Consider the following 25,646-nt stretch of genomic DNA (forward strand, 5'->3'; position numbering starts at 1 on the left):
CATATAGGCATAGCCTCAGTTTTGTTCTCCATCCCTTTTCATATAATCCCTGACAGTATATATGTTTATTTAGCAGCCCAAAATGAATTGCCCACAATGTCGCAAAGATCTTTGTCATGGGTGATAATTTTTAACTCAGAAGCCGATAAAAATCCTTTGGGGCATTCCACTATTGACTCCTTTTCCTGTGGATAACTGACCATTTAGTACATCTTCTTATTATCCTGTCATTTAGCCAGTTTGTAATCTACAAAACGGCATATTCTCCTATTTCATGACTTATTAACCTCCTAAGGAATCTCTCACGAAGGACTTTATCAAACACCTTTTAAAAATCTGCATAAGTTACAGCTATTATTTTAGTAACATATCCATATTTAAATATTGGCATTTATGTGTGCATATTGTATACATACCAGTTTCAGATACACGTGAAGATCCACAACACAGAGATTACAAGGGGGCATGCTCTGGGCATGGCTTAGGAGAGAACAAAATCTACACATGCATTCCTCATTTGACAAAGGGAATACAATGCCCGTGCCTGGAAAAGACCTGGCATTGAATTTCAAGGTTTAACACTGCTCCCTCCTGCCGCTTGTTTGAGGGGGGGGGTGTCGGCAGAAGGGACTGGTGTGCTGTGAATAGTGAATAGTGTGCTGGTTCGGAGGGGGGGGGGGGTCAGGGTGTCCGACAGGAGGGACTGGGCATCCCTCCTGCCAGTGAAGAGCACGCTGGTTAGGGGGTTCCAGCAGGAGAGATTAGGCATCTTTCATGCTGTGATCGTTGTGGGGGGGAGGGGAGGACAGTTCCACGATTCTCTAATCGCCGTTGTTTATGACAGTCACCAATTAGAGAATCATGCTTTTAGGCGAAGGACTGGCTCCTCCATCACCCAAAAGGTGTTGTTCTAGATGTTTTGGACTTGGACAAATTTTGGGATGAGAATGGGGTATAAAGATAAACAACTTAGTGGCAAACGCCTGGACGTCTAAGCAGATGATTCTCAAAAAAAATATATATATATATATTTCGGATGTACTTTTCAAGAATGGACTTTGGACGTTTCCAACTTTGGGTGACTAGCGTTCTAGGCCTAAAACGGACTTAGACGTATGTTTTTATTTTGCCCCTCCACGCACTTGAGTTGAATCATATGACAGAGATTTACTGGTTGAACTACAAGAGAAATATATATTTATATGTATTCATAAGAAAAAATTGCTAAAATGTTAGAAGTCTAAAGTTAAATTATCAATAGGAGGATGAAGGGGTTTTTTTTTACCAATGAGGATTTTTCCTTTCAAGTTTGCTGGCAAAGTTTTTGACTGGCAGTAAATGGGGATCTGAGGTTTTTCCTCTTATTTGATTAGTGAACTGGCTGTCCTGGGTACTGTGAAATTGAAATTGTGGACCTACACTTTAAATGTATTTGAAACATTGCTTTCACATAATTCACATACTGAAAAGTTAAGTTAATAGAATTCCAGCTGTAATAAGCAGAAACTATCAAATCTAAATGACAGCTTCATTACCAGTTATATTGCATATATTCAAGTGCAGTAAAACTTAAAACTATCTGAAATAAGCTGATTCTTTTTTCTTTTCTTTTTTTCACTGCTTACATTTAGCTCTATCGTGGATTTTTAACCAATGGAAATGCTGTATCTACACATTACCACAACTGTACCCATGTATACCAAGTGGCAATTCATCAAGCAAGTTTTACCTTTAATTTTGTTCAAATAAAGAGCAATTCATAAGAAGGAGGAGCAAGAAAGATCACAGCTCTGATAGGAATATTTCTCTGACCAATTTTTTTTGCTGCTTTCAAGGGGCTTAAAACTACCAAAGGAATGAATCATCCGATAAATCACTCACCATCTCTAAGTCATAAACTGGATACTTTGGCTTATGTGGCAGTGAACTATGCCTTGCAGCAGATGGCCAGGTGAGTTATTTTAGTTAAAGGAGAGGGAAATTGGTTATTTTCTCTTTCCTTTTCCCATTTGTTTTGTGTCTTGATCAGGGCCACCATCAGAAATTTCTGGGCCCCTTACTGAGCAATCATATTGGGCCCCCCACACACCCCTCCCCCCCCCCCCACCAACCCCCCCTTCTTCCATGGGCCGAATACACACATACTTTTCTCTGTCGCCGCACTCTTTGACCAAAAGATTTGTAAGCCTGCAACCACGTCAAGGTAGACTCTTTCAGCAGGGCCCTAACCTAAACTAAACTAATCTATACCTATCTATTCTAAACTAACATATGTCTAATACTGAACTAATAACAAACTAACAAACATCTGCATAATAAATAACTAATAAATAATAGTGCTAGTATCTATAATTCACTTTTGAATGTAAAATCTCAGTTAAGGATTTCTTTTGACCTTTGTAGGCCAGAAGTAGATCACAATTGCACAATATTTTTTGTAACAAGTATTAAATGTGTTTTTATAAATACTGTAAGCTTAATAAATATATCAGAAAAAACTACACATCTGAGCGCATATCTGAACATACACATCTGTATGATCCCATTCTCCTCTGCTTGCCTATAGCTGCATCATGCATGTTAAAAATGTACGATATGTTGATATGTTCACCTTCCTTCCTTCCCATTCATCCTCCTCAGCCTGTCCTTACACATCCACAGCTGCATGTTAATGATGATGTATATGTTATGATGATAAATAAGTGCATATGAGCACATCATTAACATGCAGCTATGGATGAATATAAAAAAGAAACAATATTCTGTACAACTGTCTATTTATAAATCAGCGTCTTCTCCCCATTCTCTCTTCCCCATTTCCCTTCAGCGTCCTCAGCCACTCTCTCTCCACTTTCCTTCAGCACACGCACATAAAAACAAGCAAATAATTTATATCATTTTCATTCTATTCATTCATAGAAATTAAAGTCTAAATAATGCCAGTCACATATCAAAACATGATTTTACAAAAATAATTCCCTGCACAGTCAAGCCTTCAAGGATTACTAGATGTCTTTCAGCAGTTCCCCTCCCTCCCACCCCCTTACCTTCGTGGCCAAGTCAAAATGATCTACCAACAATAAAATTTTAAAAACACAAAGCACACTGTACGCAGAGAAAATGTTAATTATCATTTATATTTTGTGGGTTTTCAAAGAGGTCAAGGCAGATGACTTTATGCAATGTCACCTCAGTAACAACTATACAAAAATAGACAAATATTCCTCCTCTCTTTTTACTAAAACGTGATAGCGGTTTTTAGCGCAGGGAGCTGCGCTGAATGCCCCACGCTGCTCTCAACGCTCATAGGCTCCCTGCGCTAAAAAACGCTATTGCGGTTTAGTAAAAGGGGGCCATAGTGCAAAATATAGATAGCATATATAAATTCTCAAAGCAGACACATTTTTGATCACTTGCAGCACAGAAAGCTTTTCGGGAGCTTGGTGAGGGCGTGAAACCTTTTGTAAAGACTTTAGCTTTTTCTGAAATACTGCCTGCATATGGAAAAGGAGAGCAAAGAGTGAAAAACACAGAGGACTTTAATAGATGGCTCAGAGCCTGGTGTCATCAAGAAGGCTTCAGGTACATAGGAGGATGGGGAAATACATGGAAGGACAAGAAGCTATATTGCACTGATAGGCTAAATATTACTACAGCAGGAAAAAGAAACCTTGCAGAGAAATTTAGACAATATTTTTCTAGGCATTTAAACTAGAAGGTGGGGGTGGTGTATGTACGAAGGACAATTATAGAGACCACCTCCGGCAAAAGAAAAGATGTGATAGTAGTAAAGGCTGCAACATAAGCAATATCAGCAACTCATTTCTTAGTATTGCAACGGAAAGTGAAACGACACAAAAATCCATACGAAAAAGGAGATTATCGCTGAAAAATAGCTGGAAAGCGATGACCACAAATGCTCGCAGTCTAAGCAACAAAGTTCATGATCTGCAAGCCCTGATATTAGAGGCAGATCTAGATATTGTTGCTATCACAGAGACATGGTTCAGTGAATCACATGGATGGGATGCAAACATACCGGGATATAATCTTTTTAGGAAGGACAGAGATGGTCATAAAGGTGGAGGAGTAGCTCTCTATGTAAAGATCAATATCCAAGCGACCGAAATGCAAGGGACCTGGGGAGAGGAAGAAGTGATATGGATTGCTCTGAAAAGAGAAGATGGAACTTCTATCTACGTGGGTGTAGTCTACAGACCTCCGACTCAATCGCAGCAAATTGATAAGGATCTGATTGTGTATATCCAAAAGTTTGGAAGGAAAGAGGAGGTTCTGCTGTTGGGAGATTTCAACCTGCCGGAAGCGAACTGGAATGTTCCGTCTGCGGAATCGGAAAGAAGTAGGGAGATTGTGGATGCCTTTCAAGAGGCTCTGCTCAGACAAATGGTGACAGAACCCACAAGGGAAAAAGCGATATTGGATCTGGTCCTCACAAATGGAGAGAGTATCTCTAATGTTCGAGTGGGTGCTCACCTGGATAGTAGCGATCATCAAACGGTTTGGTTTGATATAACGGCTAAAGTGGAGAGCGGCCGCACGATACTTAAAGTCCTAGATTTCAAACGTACGGACTTTAATGCAATGGGAAAGTACCTGAAGAAAGAGCTGTTAGGATGGGAGGACATAAGAGAAGTGGAAAGACAGTGGTCTAAGCTGAAAGGAGCGATAAAAATGGCTACGGACCTTTATGTGAAGAAAATCAATAAAAACAAGAGTGGCTGAGAAAATAAAGGCGAAAGAGTTGGCGTTTATGAAATATAAAAAAACCCGAGGAGAGCAGAAAGGACTACAGGGTGAAACTGAAAGAAGCCAAGAGAGAGATACGTTTGGCGAAGGCACAGGCGGAAGAACAAATGGCTAAAAATGTAAAAAATGGAGATAAAAATTTTTTCAGATATATTAGTGAAAGGAGGAAAATAAAAAATGGAATTGCTAGGCTAAAAGATGCTGGGAACAAATATGTGGAGAGTGATGAGGAGAAAGCAAATGTGCTAAACAAATACTTCTGTTCTGTGTTCACAGAAGAAAATCCTGGAGAAGGACCAAGATTGTCTGGCAAAGTTACACGAGAAAATGGAGTAGATTCTGCGCCGTTCACGGAGGAGGGTGTTTATGAGCAACTTGAAAAACTGAAGGTGGACAAAGCGATGGGACCAGACGGGATCCATCCCAGGATACTAAGAGAGCTCAGAGAGGTTCTGGCGAGTCCTATTAAAGACTTGTTCAACAAATCTCTGGAGACGGGAGTGATTCCTGGGGATTGGAGGAGAGCGGATGTGGTCCCTATTCATAAAAGTGGTCACAGGGATGAAGCAGGAAACTACAGGCCGGTGAGCCTCACTTCAGTTGTTGGAAAAATAATGGAAGTGTTGCTGAAAGAAAGGATTGTGTACTTCCTTGAATCTAATGGGTTACAGGATCCGAAGCAACATGGCTTTACAAAAGGTAAATCGTGCCAAACGAACCTGATTGAATTTTTTGATTGGGTGACCAGAGAGCTGGATCGAGGACATATGCTAGATGTAATTTACTTGGATTTCAGCAAAGCCTTTGATACAGTTCCTCATAGGAGGCTGTTGAACAAACTTGAAGGGCTGAAGTTAGGACCCAAAATGGTGAACTGGGTCAGAAACTGGCTGTCGGACAGATGCCAGAGGGTGGTGGTTAATGGAAGTTGCTCGAAGGAAGGAAAGGTGACTAGTGGAGTCCCTCAGGGTTTGGTGCTGGGGCCAATCCTGTTCAATATGTATGTAAGTGACATTGCTGAAGGGTTAGAAGGAAAAGTGTGCCTTTTTGCAGATGATACCAAGATTTGTATCAGAGTAGACACTGAAGAGGGAGTGGAAAATATGAAAAAGGATCTGCAAAAGTTAGAGGAATGGTCTAATTCCTGGCAACTAATTCAATGCAAAGAAATGCAGAGTAATGTATTTGGGGATTAATAATAGGAAGGAATCGTATATGCTGGGAGGAGAGAAGCTGATATGCACGGACGGGGAGAGGGACCTTGGGGTGATAGTGTCCGAAGATCTAAAGGCAAAAAAAACAGTGTGACAAGGCAGTGGCTGCTGCCAGAAGGATTCTGGGCTGTATAAAGAGAGGCGTAGTCAGTAGAAGGAAGAAGGTGTTGATGCCCCTGTACAGGTCATTGGTGAGGCCCCACTTGGAGTATTGTGTTCAGTTTTGGAGACCGTATCTGGCAAAAGACGTAATAAGACTTGAGGCGGTCCAGAGGAGGGCGACGAAAATGATAGGAGGCTTGCGCCAGAAGATGTATGAGGAGAGACTGGAAGCCCTGAATATGTATACCCTAGAGGAAAGGAGAGACAGGGGAGATATGATTCAGACGTTCAAATACTTAAAGGGTATTAACGTAGAACAAAATATTTTCCAGAGAAAGGAAAATGGTAAAACCAGAGGACATAATTTGAGGTTGAGGGGTGGTAGATTCAGGGGCAATGTTAGGAAATTCTACTTTACGGAGAGGGTGGTGGATGCCTGGAATGCGCTCCCGAGAGAGGTGGTGGAGAGTAAAACTGTGACTGAGTTCAAAGAAGCGTGGGATGAACACAGAAGATTTAGAATCAGAAAATAATATTAAATATTGAACTAGGCCAGTTACTGGGCAGACTTGTACGGTCTGTGTCTGTGTATGGCCGTTTGGTGGAGGATGGGCAGGGGAGGGCTTCAATGGCTGGAAGGGTGTAGATGGGCTGGAGTAAGTCTTAACAGAGATTTCGGCAGTTGGAACCCAAGCATAGTACCGGGTAAAGCTTTGGATTCTCGCCCAGAAATAGCTAAGAAGAAAAAAAAAAAAAAAAATTTAAATTGAATCAGGTTGGGAAGACTGGATGGACCATTCGGGTCTTTATCTGCCATCATCTACTATGTTACTATGTTACTAAATTGAAAATAAAACCATTTTTCCTACCTTTGGTAATTTCATCAGTCTCTGGTTGCACTTTATTCTTCTGACTGTGCATTCAATATTTCTTCCCTTCTTTCAGCCTCCTGTATGCTTCCTTTCCTCCAGACCTCATTCCCTCCCCAAACTTTTTCTTTGTTTCACCCTGCCCCTTCGTTCTTTTTCTCTCTCTCCATACCCCCTTTCTTTCTGTATATCTGTTTTTCTCTCTCTCACCCTGCACCCTTCTTTCTCTCTCCACAACCTCTTTCGTTCTGTATGTCTGTCTTTCTCTCTCTCTCTTTCCGTGCCCCATTTTCTTTGTTTCAGCCTGCCCCCTTTCTTTTTTTCTGGCTTCCTGTCCCCCCTTTCTTTCTTTCTCCCTGCCCTCCCCTATGCCACCACCATTGGGAAAATGCTGCCACCGCCACTGGGGAATAGGCTGCCACTGCTGCCATTGGGAATAGGCCGGCGCTGAGTTCGCCCTGCTTCTCTTCCCCGCGGGGCCGACCAACTCTCGCCACCCGACGTCAATTCTAACTTCGGAGAGGACGTTCTAGGCCAGCCAGGCAGCGATTGGCTGGCCCAGAACGTCCTCTCCGACGTCAGAATTGACGCGAGTGGCGAGAGTTGGCCGGCCCCACAGGGAAAAGCAGGGAGAACTTGGCGCCGGCCTGTTCCCGATGGCGGAGGTGGCACTCAAGTGGCTAAAGAGCCACAGTTTGCCGGCCTAGGGAGAACACTGGAGGGTGGCCAGCTGTGCACCCCCTTGGGACGTAAACCCGGGGCGGGGCGGGGCAGGGCGGACCGCCCCCCCACCACCCTGGTATACCACTATCTGTACCTCACTCCCTCCCTATGACCAAAAATTCTCCTTTCTTCTATTCCCCGTGTACACAACCATCTCTTTCCCTCCCTTCCTCTCTCCCAAGTCCATGCCTTCTGTGTCCAAAAACCCATTCCCTCCCCCACCTCAGCATCTCTTTCCCTCCCTCTCTCCCAAGTCCATGCCTTCTGTGTCCAAAAACCCATTCCCTCCCCTACCTCAGCATCTCTTTCCCTCCCTTCCTCTCTCCCAAGTCCATGCTTTCTGTGTCCAAAAACCCATTCCCTCTCCCACCTCAGCATCTCTTTCCCAAGTCCATGCCTTCTGTGTCCAAAAACCCATTCCCTCCCCCACCTCAGCATCTCTTTCCCTCCCTTCCTCTCTCCCAAGTCCATGCTTTCTGTATCCAAAAACCCATTTCCTCCCCCACCTCAGCATCTCTTTCCCTCCCTTCCTCTCTCCCAAGTCCATGCTTTCTGTGTCCAAAAACCCATTTCCTCCCCCACCTCAGCATCTCTTTCCCTCCCTTCCTCTCTCCCAAGTCCATGCCTTCTGTGTCCAAAAACCCATTCCCTCCCCCACTTCAGCATCTCTTTCCCTCCCTTCCTCTCTCCCAAGTTCATGCCTTGTGTCCAAAACGCACTCCCTCCCCCTTTTTGTGTTTCGCGTTTGCCTCCCAGCCCATCTTTGCAACTTTCTCAGCAAAACGGAGCTCGAGCCGCGAGGCTTTGCTTAAGCCCTCCCTCCGACGTCAGCGCTGACATCGGGGAACACTTCAGATCGGCTATATGTGAGCGGCAGGGCAGGCAGGAACAGAAGACGAGCCTCACGGCTCAAGATCTTTTGAACTCCGCGGGTCCCCCGTCCAGCTCTCTCCTGTCCACCTGGGGCGGACCGCTCCCCCCCTAGACTGTGGCCTAGGACCCTGGGGGAGCCCGGGCCCCCTGTCAGCTCCGGGCCCCTGAATGCAGGACTGGTGGTACTGCCCTGATGGCGGCCCTGGTCTTGATATTTTGAAGATAAGATGGAGCAGGTGGTATACGAGGAGCTGCTGAAAAGTTCTCAGCCCAACCATGAAGAGAATGATGTGGAGCCATGAAACTTACACGTTATTCCACACTTTTCTTGACACTTTCCATTTCAATGATATGAAATGAAACGAAAAGTGTCAAGAAAAGTGTGGAATAACGTGTAAGTTTCATGGATCCACATCATTTCTCTTCTTGGTTGGTCTGAAACTTTTCAGAGGCCCTTCGTATTGTGATGTCATAATGCCTCATTCCACCAGTGCCTAAGAGCCAGTGATGTCACAATGACTTGGTTTCCCTATACTTGTGCCCATTTACTAGACGCATTTGCCTCATTGAAACAAAAAGTGCCAAGAAAAGTGTGGAATAACGTGTAAGTTTCATGACTCCACATCATTCTCTTCTTGGTTGGGCTGAGAACTTTTCAGCAACCCTCATAGTCTGGCTAAGGAGTCACTCTTAGATTCATATAAATTGCTATTCAGATCTTGACAAGGCTTCATACCTTTAGGATACATGAAACAACCACCAGCTGTAATTAGGCAATAAAGATAATGGTTTGTTTACTAACTTACTTTGGATAACAATTCTACCTAAGAATGCAAATATCTTAATATAATCTGAATACATGCCACGGGCAAGAATGTGCCTTTCCTATGGCAAACAGTCAACAATTGTATCAGATTGAACCTTTTCCAGTCATTTGGTTTCTGCAGGAATTTTGGCAAACGCTGAGTTCTCTTCAAACCTTTTCTACTTTTGAGACGTTCACTTTAAATATGACCTCCATAAATATAACTCATTTTCTGACACTAATAATAATTATTAAAAAAAAGCAATCATACCACTGTGCTGCCATCTGTCCAGCGGAAGTCCTGTTCAAACATTTTGTCATTGAGGCCAATCCACTGGTAATCGTGCCCTAAACCTAATGGAAAACCAAACAGAAGAGCTCTTTAACTTTGCCATAAAAGGGAGAAGATTTTCTTTAAAAAAAAGACAAGAATTTTTAAAAGAATGAATCATACTTCCTTGTCTTAACTTAAGATATGTGTTCTGAAATGTAAAGGAATATTTAGCAGTTCATTTTTGTTGCTTCTTTTAAAGGCATATACGGAAGTCTGTACAAATGAATTCTCAGCCGCCACGTTCTAAATACTGCAGTGCATAAACTCTCCTGTCATCCTTCTCCTACTTTTCCAGTTAATTTTGGATCCTGAACCTACCACAGCTACAATTAGGTTGGAAACGTTGCCTCTGTAGTTTTTATCTATTGCCAAAATACTTCCCTTAGCAGTCAAGAGATTTTACAGATTTACGGAAAGCGACAATGAATTATTTTTACTTTTATATTATCATTTTCACTCTTATATGTCCTTTTTCTCCTTATGGCCTAGTCCAGATAGAAATACCAGATCACAAGGCATGTGCACACACCAGCAATGAGGTTATGCACACATCTGTATTCTGAAATGCCTCTTTGTTGCATTGGGAGGTTGGGGTACTCCAGTATTTATTAGAGTTTGAGGGAAGTAATTAAGGGCTCTTTAAATTGCTCATTTTGGGGGGAGGGAGCACAGTCATTATTATATAATTGCATATTATGCATTTTATTGTAAATCCCATTGACTGTTTCCCAGGTATTGTGGTATATAAGGTCTTGTAATTAATTGATTACACAGTAACATAGTAAATGACAGCAGATAAAAACCTGTGTGGTCCATCCAGACTGCCCAACAGTCATATTCATTCTCAAGGCATCCCCCCCTCCAGTAATTACTCATTTTACTTGCTATGTTTTAGTATAAGATGCCACCCAACCCCTCCACTTGTATCCGGAGAAGCTTTGTTAGTCGGAAGCCCGACGTCCTAATGCCTTTGTACAGTACCATGGTGAGGCCTCATTTGGAGTACTGCATACAATTCTGGAGGCCACATTACCGCAAAGATGTGCTGAGAATCGAGTCAGTACAGCGAATGGCCACCAGGATGGTCTCGGGGCTCAAAGATCTATCATACGAAGAAAGGCTGAACGAATTGCGGCTATACTCTCTCGAAGAACGTAGGGAGAGAGGGGACATGATTGAGACGTTTAAGTATGTCACTGGTTGCATCAAGGTATAAGATGATATTTTCCTTCTTAGAGGACCCTCGGCCACAAGAGGACACCCACTGAAAATAAAGGGCGGGAAGTTTCATGGCGACACCAGGAAGTACTTCTTCACTGAAAGAGTGGTGGACAGCTGGAATAAGCCCCCAGTACAGGTGGTCGAGACCAGCAGCGTGCCAGATTTTAAGAACAGATGGGATGCTCATGTCGGATCTCTACGAGGGAAAAGGTCATCAGAGAGCGATTAACTAGGGGGATGGGTCAATGGAGTGGGCAGACTCGATGGGCCTTGGCCTTTTTCTGCCATCACTTTCTATGTTTCTATGTTTCTATGAGATAGGTAAGTCATATACTCAGATGAATTGAGCATGGTATAAAATGTTTATAATTGCTTTTGATCCTTTTTGGCTGCAAAGACCGTAGAAGTCTGTCTGACATTGGCTATACTGCCCCATGGCTGGAGTTACCATAACAGCTAACTTCAGCCCCTCCACCCATCCTGATCCATCTTGCCATATATAGGACACCGCCCAAAGAAGTCTGTCCAGCATCATCTTCCTTCTCTGCTGCTGGGCTTCTTTTTAAGCACCACTCCTGCGCATCGTTAATGATGATATAATTTTTGATCTCTCAGCTCAGGCTTTTTGAGGCATATTCTAGAAACGGCGCCTTATGTTATGTGCCAGTAGGCGCCCAACCGGTGCCTAACGTAATTGGCAAAGCTGTTAAAAAATTATTTACAAAATGTAGGTACCTAGAGGCGCCTACAAACACGATGCCTTCATTGCTTCTACGGAGGTGCCTTACCTCCTCTTTTACTAAGGTGCGCTATGCATTTTAGCGCATGCCAAATATACGTGAGCGCTAAACACTAACGCGCCCATTATTAGTCTATGGACGCATTAGCATTTAGCGCATGCTAAAACGGCTAAAGCACCTTTGTAAGAGGGTTTTAGTATGTCTAAGGTCAAAGTAGGTGTGGTTAATGCCAGAAACGACCTTAAACATTCTTAGACGTCTTCATAGACACAATTCACATCAAACATAGGCACCGGAAATATAGGCCTTCAAAATCCTGGCCTACATTTCTGATGCCTAAATTTGAGGTAGCTGCAATTCTACAAGCAGTGCCATTGTGTGACTGACATGCAATCGGCAGCCTTTTTTTAAGTGACCGCCAATATCAGTGCTGTTTGTAGAATCCAGCCCTTCATGAATACTTTCCTCTCTAGGGTACTACAGACATAGGCGTGGTTTGGAGTGAGCATGGGAGAGAGCAAATGTTGCTGGGGCTAATGCTGAATTGGACCTCCTCCCCCTCCTGCTCCCAACAGAAGATGTATGGACACTGGGGCAGGGTGGGAGCACTGCGGTGGCAGGAGGGAGTGGGCATCCCTCCCACCATATTTGCAGGTGGGGGGAGAGCATCAGGGGAGTGTCTGGTGGCATTTTGGGGGTTCGAGGAGGGAGGGAGCATTTTGTCGGGGGGAGGGCTGTCGGGAGGCTTTTTTTTTTTTTTTTTTTTTAATTGGGAAGATATTTTGCATATGTAATACACGCAAAATATCTGTGCCATTAAAACAATGAAAAAAAAAAAACCCAAACAGGCAGACCTGTTGGTAACAAAGTTACCGACAGGTCTACAGCAGTCAGGTGTTGCAATCTTGAATGAAGTTTTTTAATATTGGATGGTTGGTGGAGTTTTCTGAGACCAAAGACTGTATTAGTGCCCCTGTTTGCACAATTTAATGTGCTATATATTGTGGGGTCAATTTTCTGAGGTCTCTTTTTCTATATATTATGTTGAGATATTATCTACATCCTATCAAACTCAAATTATATAGTAATTTGTGATTGATGCCTCTGACGCAGACGCTAAGGCGCCAAAACCTATTGGGCATTTAAAGAACTTTTTTTGAAGACTGGTTTGAGCATTTTATCTTCTGCTTTGTTGTTTTTTTCAGCTGAATTTTTTTTGTGCCATATACAGAATTGGCCCATAGTGTATAAATGCAAGAAGGCGTTCACATGGGCAGCATATGGGCAGGCTTGCCACTTACAAGTGTAACTTACAGAATGCTATAACTTACATAACCATCACTGCATTTAGGCATTTCCAGTCATGCCAGATCTATGACTGGTGTAATTGTGGGCATGACATTTTAACTGATGCACTAGTAATTCTATCACAGAATCTGGGCACACAGATGCCATTGAAGAATAATCTCGCACTGCATGGCATCGAGGTGTGTACTGAATTGCCTCCAAAGAGCTACTGTAAAGTGTAATCCGTGAAGCTTTAACTCATTTTAGAAAGGGCAATGTATAAGACGAGCAGGATAAAAGATAAAGGCAAGTATTTCAAAAGGAATTGAGATATCACTTACGGTTTATAAAAAGTTGTTCTTCATGAGACAGGATGCTGGTCAGGTGAGCGCCCTGTAAACGACATTCTCTCTCCGCCGCATCCCACGTTCGCCGGTGGGCAAAATATTTGTAGCACTGCCCTTGAAATTTGTGCCAGCCGTAATCACATGTATCTTTGTCTGGGGGGGGGGGGGAAACAGCAGTTTTAAACAGATGAATAATTTTCCAAGCAGCACAAGAAGGATAATTAAGCCAGTTTACTTTAGATATCTCAACATTAGACTATCTGTTTCCATAACAGTGGAGTGCCATATAAATGCCAAACAAATAAATGAACATGCAGGCAACTCTAGTTACTGCGCAGTCGACAGCCATAAAATCTATCATTGTGTTTTATTAGGTGTATAAAATTTCATTAGTGTATTAATATAGCATTACTTACCAAGAAATAAATGCAGGCAACAAGTTGCTTAGTCAAAGTACAGAAGAGGCCCTTTACCATTTTGGAGGGACTAAGGGATCCTTTTACTAAGCTGCGCTAGGGCATTAACGCACAGAATAGCGTGCGCTACAATGCCGCACATGCTAGATGCTAATGCCAGCATTGAGCTGGCGTTAGTTCTAGCCACGTAGTGCGGGGTTAGCGTGCACTAATCTGCTGCATGCACTAAAAACGCTATCGCCCTGACTTTTCCAAGAACTGCATGATCATGTTATGGATGAATAAATGATTGAAAACGATCACGGGGGAAAACCACCAGCATTTGGACTTCTGAATTTTAGATTTTTTACTCACCTTTTCTAATCTGAGTTGAAGGTGAGTTGCATTCGGAAGCATGAGTTATTTCCCTGCCCAAACTGGATCCCAATCTAGCCCTTCCTGGGGCACTGGAGGGCATGACTTGCCCAAAGTCATGTAAAAGGCAATCCTGTAACTCCATGTCTGCTGTTACATGCACCTTGTGTGCATAAACACTATCACAAGGCCCCCAAGCATTATTCTATAAGGGATCACATAAGTGGCATGAAGGGGCATGGGTAATCTTTGAAGTTTCATTGTTTGTTATGAAAGGAAAGGATAATCATTATTATATGATTTATATATTACTAGTCTTATAGCCCGTTACATTAACGGGTTCTAGAATATATGTGTGTGTCTCTCTCTTTATTTCTTTCTCTCTCTCTCCTTAGCCGCTTTCTTTCTTTCTGTCTTTCTTTTTCCTTGGCTGTCCATCACCACCCCTTGCCTGCTCCCCCTGTCCATTCTTCCTTCCTTTTACCTCCCCTGTGTCCACCACCACCCCTTCACTGCTCTCCTTATGCAGCAGCAGGCCTTCTCCCTTTGTTTTACCTCCCCCCTGCCAATCGGCACCTTTCCTTCACATTCCCTCCTCCTCCATTTCCCTCCCTCCACACCAGTTCCCTGTGCACCTGCCCCTGTCTTCTTTTCTTTCTCCCTTCCTCCCTCTGTCTGTCTGTCCGAAGCAGCATTCCCTCCCCCTCCATTTCCCTTCCCCCACACCAGTTCCCTGTGCACCTGCCCCTGTGTCTTCTTTTCTTTCTCCCTTCCTCTCTCTGTCTGTCTGTCCAAAGCAGCATTCCCTCCCCCTCCATTTTTCTCCCCCCACACCAGTTCCCTGTGCACCTGCCCGCGTCTTTCTTCTTTTCTTTCTGTCTCCCTTCCTCCCTCTGTCTGTCTGTCCAAAGCAGCATTCCCTCCCCCTTCCATTTCCCTCCCCCACACCAGTTTCCTGTGCCTGCATTAGCGTTTCCTCTACCCCCTTCCCCTTCCCGCAGGCCCGACTACACATGGCGATTTAAGCAGCGTGTCAGCAGTCTTCACATGCTGCTTCGGGTCCTTCTACTGCCCTGATTTACTCTGGCACGTCCGGAGCAAATCAGGGCAGTAGAAGGGCCCAAAGCAGCGTGTGAAGACTGCTGACACACTGCTTAAATCGCCAGTCGGGCCCGCGGTAAGGGAAGAGGGGAGGGGCGGCAAATGAGTCGGGTCCCGGGCAGCGGAAAGTTGCTGGGCTCCTTGGTGGGGGCGCTGAGTGGTCGCGATCCCTCTCCTCCCAGACCCCCCCCCCCCACGGAGGAACAGAGATCGGCGGTTACAGTTGCTGGCTTCGGCGTCTTCTATCCACTGCGGCAAACCCTAGCGGAAACAGGAAGTAGTCAGAGAGGGCGGCACGCAGTGGACAGAAGACAGCAAAGCCAGGTGAAGACAGCATTTAAAAGCGGGTGAGCCGGCGAGAAGGAGGAGGTGGTGGTTTTGGCAGTGAGTGAGGGTGGGAGGGGGGAGTCACCGGCTGTGCTTTCCCGATTTCAGTGGCGCTGCCGTTGGTGTCAGAGCTTGCCGCCTTTGTGAGGTAATACGCGCGCATGCGCACTCGTGCGGCCACATCCCGACAGAAAAGAGATCAGGGAACACGTTTTGCTACTGCGCATGCGCGGGCTAGCATTTTATTATTTAAGATGATATATTGAAGGGTAGGGAGGGAATGGGATAAATTATATTGAATATGAATAATTAGATTTTCAAGTGATGTTTTTAAGTTTAAATGATGTTACTTTTTATTACACTTGATGTAAGTTATAAAAATGAATAAAGAATTTAAAAAATAGGATGTATAAGTCCGACTTTGGATGTTTTGAGAAAAACATCCAAAAATCGGTTGGCGAAATGTCTATTTTCGAACCTACAAGACATCTATCTTTTTGTTCAAAAAATGGCCCAGCTAGATGTTTTGTCCATTTAGATATCTAATTTTTTTGCCATTATCGAAAAAATGTCCAAATTAAAAATGTCCAAACCAAACCATTTGCATGTAGGAGTCCATTTTTTAATGGACTGGCCACAAAGACATGCCAACAGAGCAGTGCAGCATCATAGGGGGCACTGCTCTGAACAGAATTTAAAAAAAAAAAAAAAAATGAACAAAATGAAAAATCCTTTAAATGACATGAGAAACTAAATAAAATGATTTGTATCCTGCTATTTCTTTTTCAGAACCTGCTTCTCTAACAACTAATCATTATCCAGTTCTCAGATGAAAAGCGGAAGTTCACCCTCAAGGTAGATTAAGGGCTCCTTTTACAAAGGTGCATTAGGGCTTTAATGCGCAGAATAGCGCACACTGAATTGCTGTGCGGACTAGACCTTAACGCCAGCATTGAGCTGGCGTTAGTTCTAGAAGCGTAGCGTGGGTTTAGCGCGCACTAAAATCCTGCGTGCACTAAAAACGCTAGCATACCTTAGTAAAAGGAGCCCTAAAAAGTTTGTTCTAAAATATCCCTTCCTAGGAAAGCATTATACTTGACTAAGGGCTTCATATACTAGCAGGCATTAACCAAATAACATATGTTAATACACATTACAAGTGGGTGCTGCAAAGTTCTCAGCCCAACCAACCAATTATCTATCCCCCCCTTTTACTAAACCGTGATAGAGCTTATTAGTGCAGGGACCTGCTCTGAATGCTCCACGCTGCTCCCAACACTCATAGGAACTCTATGAGCCTCGGGAGCAGTGCAGAACATTCAGTGTGGCTCACTGCGCTAATAGCCGCTATTGCGGTTTATTAAAAAAAAGGGGGGTATGTTTTTATTGATGCAAATTGATTAGTCTTTAGGTTTTTTAATGTTTTTTTTTCTTTTTAAATGGTTTAGAAAAGTTTTAAATAAATTAATAAATTCTGAGTGTTATTTTGCCACCGTAGCTAAAAAGAGTGTTATCTTGTTTTGTTAAGAGCCAATTTGCAGAAACGCAATTCTATGTTCTGACATTGTTTCAGATCACTGATTGAACCATATCCACATCATTCTCTTCTGGGTTGGGCCGAGAACTTTTCAGCACCCCCTCATAATGCAATTTAACGCATATTATAAATCACAAGCCCCATTAATGCCAGTGGATCTATTTACTAACTATAGGGACTTTTTATTAAATGCCAGATTCTATAAAAGGTGTCTAGCTCAGTGCAGTTGTCAATCAACCGCTAGGTGCCACCTATAGAATCTCATCTAGCAGTACCAGGCATACTTAGGCGTCGCTAGGCATCCTAGAAGCAGGCACTGGTACTTTAGGCCAGGCTTTACATGGCCTAATTTACTGGTTCCTTACTCGGACAACCACGCCTATTCTCTTTCCGCTAATCACGTCTACTTTTCAGGTAGGCATCATTAGGGTGCCTCGACTTAGACATTGCTAGGCGTCCTAAGAGTTCTGTGTCAAACTTTTAATTGTTAATTTACTTTTTTTTATTTGATTGGCTGAAAACTGGTATGGTCATTTACCATCATGATGAAAGCATAGGTAGTAATATTCTGATGCTTCTCTCCTTTGGGTGCTTATTAGAATTGTCAGTTGTGATAAGTATATAGTTTTTCATAAGGATAATTTTTTCAGTAATAACTACCTGATTTGGATCAATAATTTTTATATTGAATAATGATCCATTTCATAACTAGAAGAAAATATTACTACCTATGCTTTCATCATGATCTATATTTTTCTCATAGGGTAGGCGAAATCAGTATTTTTAAGATTTAGGATCTCCCATATCTTCTTTTTTGTTATCATGGTCAATTATCATGCCAATTAAGCCAATTAAAATAAAAGTTGCACTCAGGTTCCGAAGTTATGCATCTCTAGGTGCCTTGATTAGGGTGCCTAGCAGCACCTAATGTAAGCATCCTATACATAGGTGCCATGCATTAATCTGAATATTAACCCATGACCAGCACTAGAAAATACAGATGCAGTGTTACATTTGCAGTTATCATGGGGTAAAGTCCCACTTTAAAATGTGGTAATTGCAAATATTACTGTGGTTTAGTGAAAGGGTTCCAAAGAGTTCCACAGAACTGGAGTCCTACCCTGTATGATCCAATTACACAACTTTACTAATCTAAAATCTTTGAAAAAAAAAATGTTTGAAGAAATTCAGATTCAATGCCTACTGATCAGAACACTTGAGGGCAACTTACTTCAGAGGACATGAAATAAGATGCTGCATCCCAGAATGAGTGCCTGTGTTTTTATAAAAGTCTGATGAACTTTGCAAGTGCATGCTATAAAAGAAGAGGACAGAAGAGACTGATGCGAGGAAGATATTGAAGCAATGAGGCAAAATCGTTGGCTGGGAGTGCAAGTCCTAAGACCATGACCTGCATGTAGTATGTTAGAGGAGGTACTGTGATGCAAGGCCATCCAGAGGGCACAGGACTCAAGGGAGCTGAAGGCCCAAAAGTTGCTCTCCGTCCACTATCTCCCCTGCTTGTTTGTGGCACAGTGGATGGTACAGGGGTGTTAGGTGGTGTGTTACAGGGTTCAATTTTGTTTTGGGGTGTTCCAGCTCAGATGCATCAGAGATGGGTTCATAATCTAGGAGGGAAGGAAGATACTCGTAGATTCTGCTAGTAGTTGTTCAAATGTTGCCAGTCAAAGGCTAGTGCTTAAGTTTCATCTCAAGGGAGACTTGAAGTCTGTAAAGGATCCAGTGTTACTTGCATATGCTTTATGAGGTGGCAAGTTATAAAGGAGAGAACAAAGTAAAAAAAAAAAGTTATAGGAAATAGACCCCAGTCTATGATCATACCATATAGGGTTAGATACATTAAGCATTTTTCCCACAGATAGGAAATGGGGAAAACTCTAAGACATCTGGCCCATAACAGGAATTCCTAAAAGGTTAGAGAACAGTATTTGGCACATTGTATATATACTTTCCATCTTGAGATTTCATTAATTCCACTGCTATGCAAAGTCTTCCTGTAGACGACTTGATATAATCTATGAGTATATCTGTGGCATACTATATATTCTGCATCAAAAGAAATTATTATAAAGATTTAAAAAATGTATTGACAGTATTGCCTTGTGGACCATTGAGGTATAAGAAGAAACTTAGCATAGCCTAATAGTTAATGCAGTGGGTTGAGAACACAGAAAATGGGCTCAATTCCCACTATAGCTTCTTGTGACCTTAGGCAAGTCACTTAAACCTCCTCTGCACCGTACAACACATAAATTATGAGCCCACCTAGGGACAGAGGAAATGTCTGCATATAATAAATGCAAACCGCTTTGATTATACCACAGAAAGGCGGTATATCAAATCCATGACTCTTACCATTTTATGTGGTTTTGTTATTTTATGAGGGATTCCTAATCTTATTTTTGCTTAAGTACTGGGTCTTGCTGTCCTTTAGTTCTGAAGAAGCCTAAAAGTGAGTATACTCAAGTATTCTTTTCTAAAAGATGTCATACTTTAAGTGTGTCATTACAATTAATTCATATGTTTTCACTGCAGAGCAAGGATTATACACATGAGCTATGTGATGAAAAAAGGTGTAGCATGCCTGATTTAGTCACCATTGTACCTCCTAAATGCAGCCAGCTTAAGTGGCATCAAAATCAAAGACTTGAGTCCAACATCCCAGGAGGTCATTTGTGCAGCATATTTTATTTTCAGTGAGAAAGAGGTTGTTATCCAAAAGGTGATAGAGAACAGTATCCTCTATGAGAAGAAATATCAAAAGTAATCTTGTAATCTGACTTGGGCAGACAGCTAGATTAAGGACACTTTAGTAAGACGACTTAACAAGTTAGTCCTGAAAACCAGCATTAAACAATTAAGTCTCAGAAGAGCTTACAACCTAACTTGGACAGACAGACATATAGGGTTGGGGATGCAGAACCCAAGGTGAGAGGAGTTAGGAGTTGAAATCAGTCTCAAAGAGGTGGGCTTTTAACTTGGACTTGATCACTGCCCGAGACAGAGGCCACCATAGGGATTCAAGCAGTTTGTTCCAGGCATATGGCGTAGTAAGATAGAAGGAACGGAGTCTGGATTTGTAAGAGGAGGAGAAGGGCGCAGATAGGAGGGACTTACCAGTTGAGCTGAGCTCATGGACCGTCTATTAAATGTCAAAATGTACAGTGCTGTGTACACCTTTCAGTGCTATATAAGTGATAAATAGTAGTAGTAGTAGTAAGTCATCTACAATTCCTCCTCCTTTCTACCCCAATGTAAAAGTTTCCAGAGGAACAAAAGCCCCCCCCCCCAGTCCCATTCATAGGGGAAAAAAATGACAGATGAGAGTCAACAGTTCTCCCCCTTCTCTGAACCTGCAAGAAAAATGTTTGTGTCGAGGGAAAGGAGAAGTGCCAGACTCCCAAGGATTATAACACACATACGAAATCCTGCAAAGCTGGATGACCTACCAGGATGAAGTAAGGTTATACTGTATATATATTCCTCTCAGCTTGTTTTTGGAAAAGGTCAGAGGACTTCTTCAGGGGTGCAGTAGACATTTAAGAAAAGATCACTGGGAGCTATTGGATCCCATCTAAAGTTTTATCATCTTGACCAGAAAATGGAGATTGAGAGAGGAAGGGGTGCTGTTGGGCCTCCGTTACATGTTTTCCTGTTGGTGGGAGGGAGAAAGAATCAGTGGGCTAGAAGGTATTTTGATCATATTTCATTTGGGTGGGAAGGATGGGGAGTATATAACCGGAAGAGACTTTGGCCCTTGCTGGTCCTTTAAATGAGGTTGGACGAAGAAGAGAAATTGAACTAAGGCCAGTACTGGACAGACATGCACGGTCTGTGTCTATATATGGCCATTTGGTGGAGGATTGGCTGGGGAGGGCTTCAATGGCTGGGAGGGTTTAGATGAGCTGGAGTATGTTTTAACGGAGATTTCGGCAGTTGGAACCCAAGCACAGTACTGGGTAGAGCTTTGGATTCTTGCCCAGATATAGCTAAGAAGAAAAAATTTTAAAAAATTAAAATTGAATCAGGTTGGGTAGACTGGATGGACCATTCGGGTCTTTATCTGCCACTATCTACTATGTTATGTTACTATGCTATGTTAGAAGCCCTCTAAACATTTATATGCCAGTGAGAGGCAGGGAGAATCTGGCCAATCTGGCAGTGCCTAGATTTGGCCTGCCAACTGAAATGATAACCACCTAACTCTTTCCTGACATACCGTCTCACGCATGATTGTTCAGAATTTGACTGGATAACTTTAACCATCAAGGTGGTAATACACCATAATTTAGGTGTCAATTAGGAGCTTATCTGTAGGTATGAAAACAGAAGTTAAAGGAAGGTGAGAGCCAAAACAGAGTTCAAACCATGTGCTTTCCGGACTAGCACAAAACCAATTTATTTTTAGATCCGCAATTCATCAAGTCCCTAGGACTCGAACTCAAGTCGAAGGCACCTAACGACAAGTGCTCTTAGACGCCATTCTGTGACTGGGCATTTAAACATTCTTATATGCAACTGTAAAGGGAGTCTGCCCATGAGAGGGGAAGAGTGGATCAGGAGTGATCCCACTGCTAGTGCACGCTTTATAGAATACTTCTATTTATATGCACAACTACATTTAAACCAGCCTCAGACATGGCATAAGTGGTTGCGCCTATGTACTTAAGCTAGTGTTCTGTAACAGATTTGACATGCAAACATGCCATTGTAGACAGTGGCGTAGCCAGGGTGGTGGCACCCATATCTTGCCCCCCCCAACTCCTTCCCCGCACCCCTGCTGCGCATGCATACCCCTTCCTTCCCCCATTCTTATTTTAACTTCACCGGCGTGAGCATCATCATCAACTAGCTGCTTGCATCGGCGTTGGCTCTCCCTCTGATGTCACTTCCTAGGCACGCGACCAGAAGTGACATCAGAGGGAGAGCTAATGCAGGTTGGAGTTGCTTCTCATGCCAGCAAAGAGATAGAGGTATGGGGGGGGAGTGAAGGCGGACACGCGGTGGGGGGTGGAGTGGGAAGAAGCAGGGAGGTGGAGAGGAGGAGAGGTGCTGGCGTGTACCGCTTCCCCCCCTTTACTTTATCACTAATTGTAGAATACTAACTGAACAACCACATTTTGGGTATCTAAGTTGTAGTACCCTTTAATGCCCTTAGTGAAACATAGAGGATAAATTTGTATAGGTCATGTAGATGGGTAAATGAATATTTAGTTATGCCCATATAAAACTAGGCAAGTATTTTGAAAAAAAAAACCCAACAAACCTCTGCAAGCATCAAGCTTATTATAGAATACATATAACTGCATAAATATAAGTACAGCGAAGGGACCATTTTACAAATGAAAGTGCACAAAAGAAGAGCAGCACCACAAAAGAGGGGGGGGTGGATGACATTTTATGAATTGCTATGATGTATACAACATAGTAACATAGTAGATGATGGCAGATAAAGACCCGAATGGTCCATCTAGTCTGCCCAACCTGATTCAATCTAAAAATTTGATGGGTTTTTTTTTTTCTTCTTCTTCTTAGCTATTTCTGGGCAAGAATCCAAAGCTCGCCCGGTCTGTTCTTAGGTTCCAACTACTGAAATCTCCGTCAAAGTTCACTCCAGTTCATCTACACCCTCCCAGCCATTGAAGCCCTCCCCAGCCCATCTTCTACCAAACGGCCATATACAGACACAGACCATGCAAGTCTGCCCCGTACTGTGTTCTTCAATATTTACTATTATTTCTGATTCTATATCCTCTGTGTTCATCCCACACTTTTTGAACTCCGTCACAGTTTTCATCTCCACCACCTCTCTCAAAAGCACATTCCAGGCATCCACCACCCTCTCCGTAAAGAAGAATTTCCTTAAATTGATCTTGAGTCTACCACCCCTCACATGCAAGCATATTTATACATGTATGGGGCAATTTTATAACGGGTATATGAACAATAGCTTCTCATATAAAACCCCGGGGAGATGGAGTTGCCACTCAGACAGATAAAGCACAATCTGCTATCAAAAGATAAAGAGTTATGCATGACTTGGAGCAGGAATAAATACAGACAGGAAGTTTCCGAGGTCTGTGAATTACCATTACGAAATATGAAATATATGCATGCTTTGAAGGACCACCCAAAACATACCTAGAACATGCCTCCTTTCTATATATTTTAAACTCTTGTGTGCTGCCATATGCAATACAGTCTCTAAAATCACTATTTATAGGTATATGCTATCTTGAAGTATGCATGATATTATTTATACATGCAAATGTTCCCAAATTATCTAATCGGTGAATCTGTAGGTGCCCATGCTCAGTAAAAACACAGTATAAACTTTTTTAACTGAGTTTCAAGGCACCTACCAATGCTTAAAAAATCAGCACTGGAATTACACCTCCGCAGGCATTTTAGGCCACCTAATGCCAGTGTAGGCATGACTAAAACCGGAAGTGGCATTAGGCAGTCTAAAGGGCCAGATTCTGTATAAGACACCCAGTCTCAGAAGCCACTTAAAGGCCATGGGAGTGGCCTAAGGGATCTGGCCAATCGGAATCTTGGGCCACTCCCAGTGCATCCCAGAATGGTGTCTGCTTACAATGTAGGCATCTACCGTAGGCCTAGGGCTACTTCTGGGCCAAGGCACACCTATGCCTAGCCTTAGGTGAGCTTAGGTGGGCCTATGCACCACCCTAGGCTCCCGGAGGCGCAGGTGGCCTGCCTTGGGAGTTTTTTTTTTTTTAACAAACGTGCGTCCCAATTGGCTGGTTAAACAGCAGTTGGCCGCCTACAATCGAGACGCTGTTTGTAGAATTTGGCCCAAAGTGCCTAAAGAGGCACAATTCACATCAAAGGTAGGCGCCGGAAATGTAGGCCTGGAAAACCCTGACCTATGTTTCTAGGGCCTATCTTTGCTGGAGGTGTGATTCCGTACCCAGCACCATCATGTGATTGACACGGCGCTAGTACAGGTTATAGAATCTGGGCTATGGTACCTAAGACATCTTAAATTTACCCTCAAAGCAGCTAAATTAGAGACTCGACTGGTTAGTTTTTAAAGGCTTTGATCTAGCTGACTGTCTTTATCTAGCCATGTGGATACTTTAAAATCGAGCCCTCCATCTGTAATGCCTTGTTTCAACATGTCTTACTATACACTTCACAATTTGTTATATTTAAATGATTTTTTAACTTTTACTGTAAACACTGGAATTTCCCTAGTTGTAGCCAAGGGATAGTTTAAGAAAGTCATGTTTATGTATAAGCTAAAATTACTGCCAAAGTCCAAAATCTTATAGCTCTTAACAGACTGCTTTGTTAATGATTCTTCAATGATCTTCTTCTAGCTTTGAGATCTCAGCTATCTGATACACTGTTACAGGAGATAATTTTTGGACCAAACTCTACTATATGTACACCATCTATTCTGTTCTCTGTCTTTAGGTAGAATGTAGAGAAAACCAACTGGAATATGGAGAAAACCAACTGACCAGAAATTGTTTGGAACACTGCATTGTAAAAGCTTTCTACTATTAAGAAGGTAAACACTAGCCTTGATAAGGGCACCCAAGAGTTCAAAATGTGCTTGTTTGATCAGGGGTGAGCCCCTGAACTGAGTGGAAGAGACCAGAAAAGGAGGAGCCCGGGAGCAACATCGGTGGTGTCTAATGTCACTTCTGGGCTCTCCGGACCCTTGAAATTGCAGAGGCAGCTGCAGTGCACAGGCCGTGAATTCATGCCTGAAGGGGCATGACTAAAGGGCCACGTCCCTTTGGAGCCCCTTCAAATGCAATGAATGAGTTAGTCAACAACATCCTTCAGTCAACAACATCCTTCCTTTAAGAATTTGCTTTGGGATTGTGATATTGATCAATATGGGTAGAGAAAGGGATCATTATAAAAAACTGAAACCCTCTGTAACAATTAAGGTTCAGGACCCTATGGACAATTTTTCTGTTCCTCAAGGGAAACCTGCAGTAACATCAATAACTTCAGTGAGTCCAGAGGCTCCTTCCCTGAGTCCAGATAATCACTTGCCATCCAATATGCCTAACTTATCTTTAGGCTCTCTCCCACTGGTATCCAGCCCTGTAGTGGGTAAATTAGTATCTAGTGGGGATGGATTACACCTAGAAGAGTAAAAAGTATCCCCACTGAGGGCTAGATGCACTAATGTCTCTGATCGTCTAATACTCGTTGCTAAACCAGTTTGACTGGTTTAGTGACTGATCAGATTTTCTGACGCTATGCACAAAGCGGCTCACCATGTGGTTTTCTGTGCGGTCTTACATTCTCCAATTCTGCCATGCAAATGAGGTCATTAATATTAAAACCAGGCATCCAATCGATGCCCTAACTTTGCATGCCAAAATAGGATCGGTATTACTGACCTGGAACACTTGACAGAACTGCTTGTTTTTTTTTCTTCTTTTCTTTTTCTATGGCCACAAATGTTGTGCCTATAAAAAAAAAAAATGGTGCACCATGCCGACACCCCCTCCCCCCCCCCCCCAATGAGCAACCCCGGTATCAAAAAATTGGCAGGAGAGATGCCCACTCCTTCCTGCTGCCATGAACCTCCCCTGCATTGACCGGGGTTGCTCACTGGGGG

General features: G+C 42.9%; 1 protein-coding gene across 2 annotated transcripts in view; it reads right to left on the reverse strand.

The window, feature by feature from the left end:
* The window catches only part of VCAN (versican), a 249,752-nt gene that overhangs the window by 72,820 nt on the left and 151,286 nt on the right, over positions 1-25,646 (reverse strand). For both annotated transcript variants that reach the window (XM_033923290.1, XM_033923357.1), the window contains exons 11-12: positions 13,277-13,435; positions 9,625-9,707 (exon numbers count right to left, since the gene is read on the reverse strand). In XM_033923290.1, the coding sequence (XP_033779181.1) occupies positions 9,625-9,707; positions 13,277-13,435 (242 nt within the window). The remainder of the gene's footprint in view (positions 1-9,624; positions 9,708-13,276; positions 13,436-25,646) is intronic.

Source organism: Geotrypetes seraphini, chromosome 1, assembly GCF_902459505.1.
Source record: "Geotrypetes seraphini chromosome 1, aGeoSer1.1, whole genome shotgun sequence".
In the NCBI taxonomy this organism is placed as follows: Eukaryota; Metazoa; Chordata; class Amphibia; order Gymnophiona; family Dermophiidae; genus Geotrypetes; species Geotrypetes seraphini.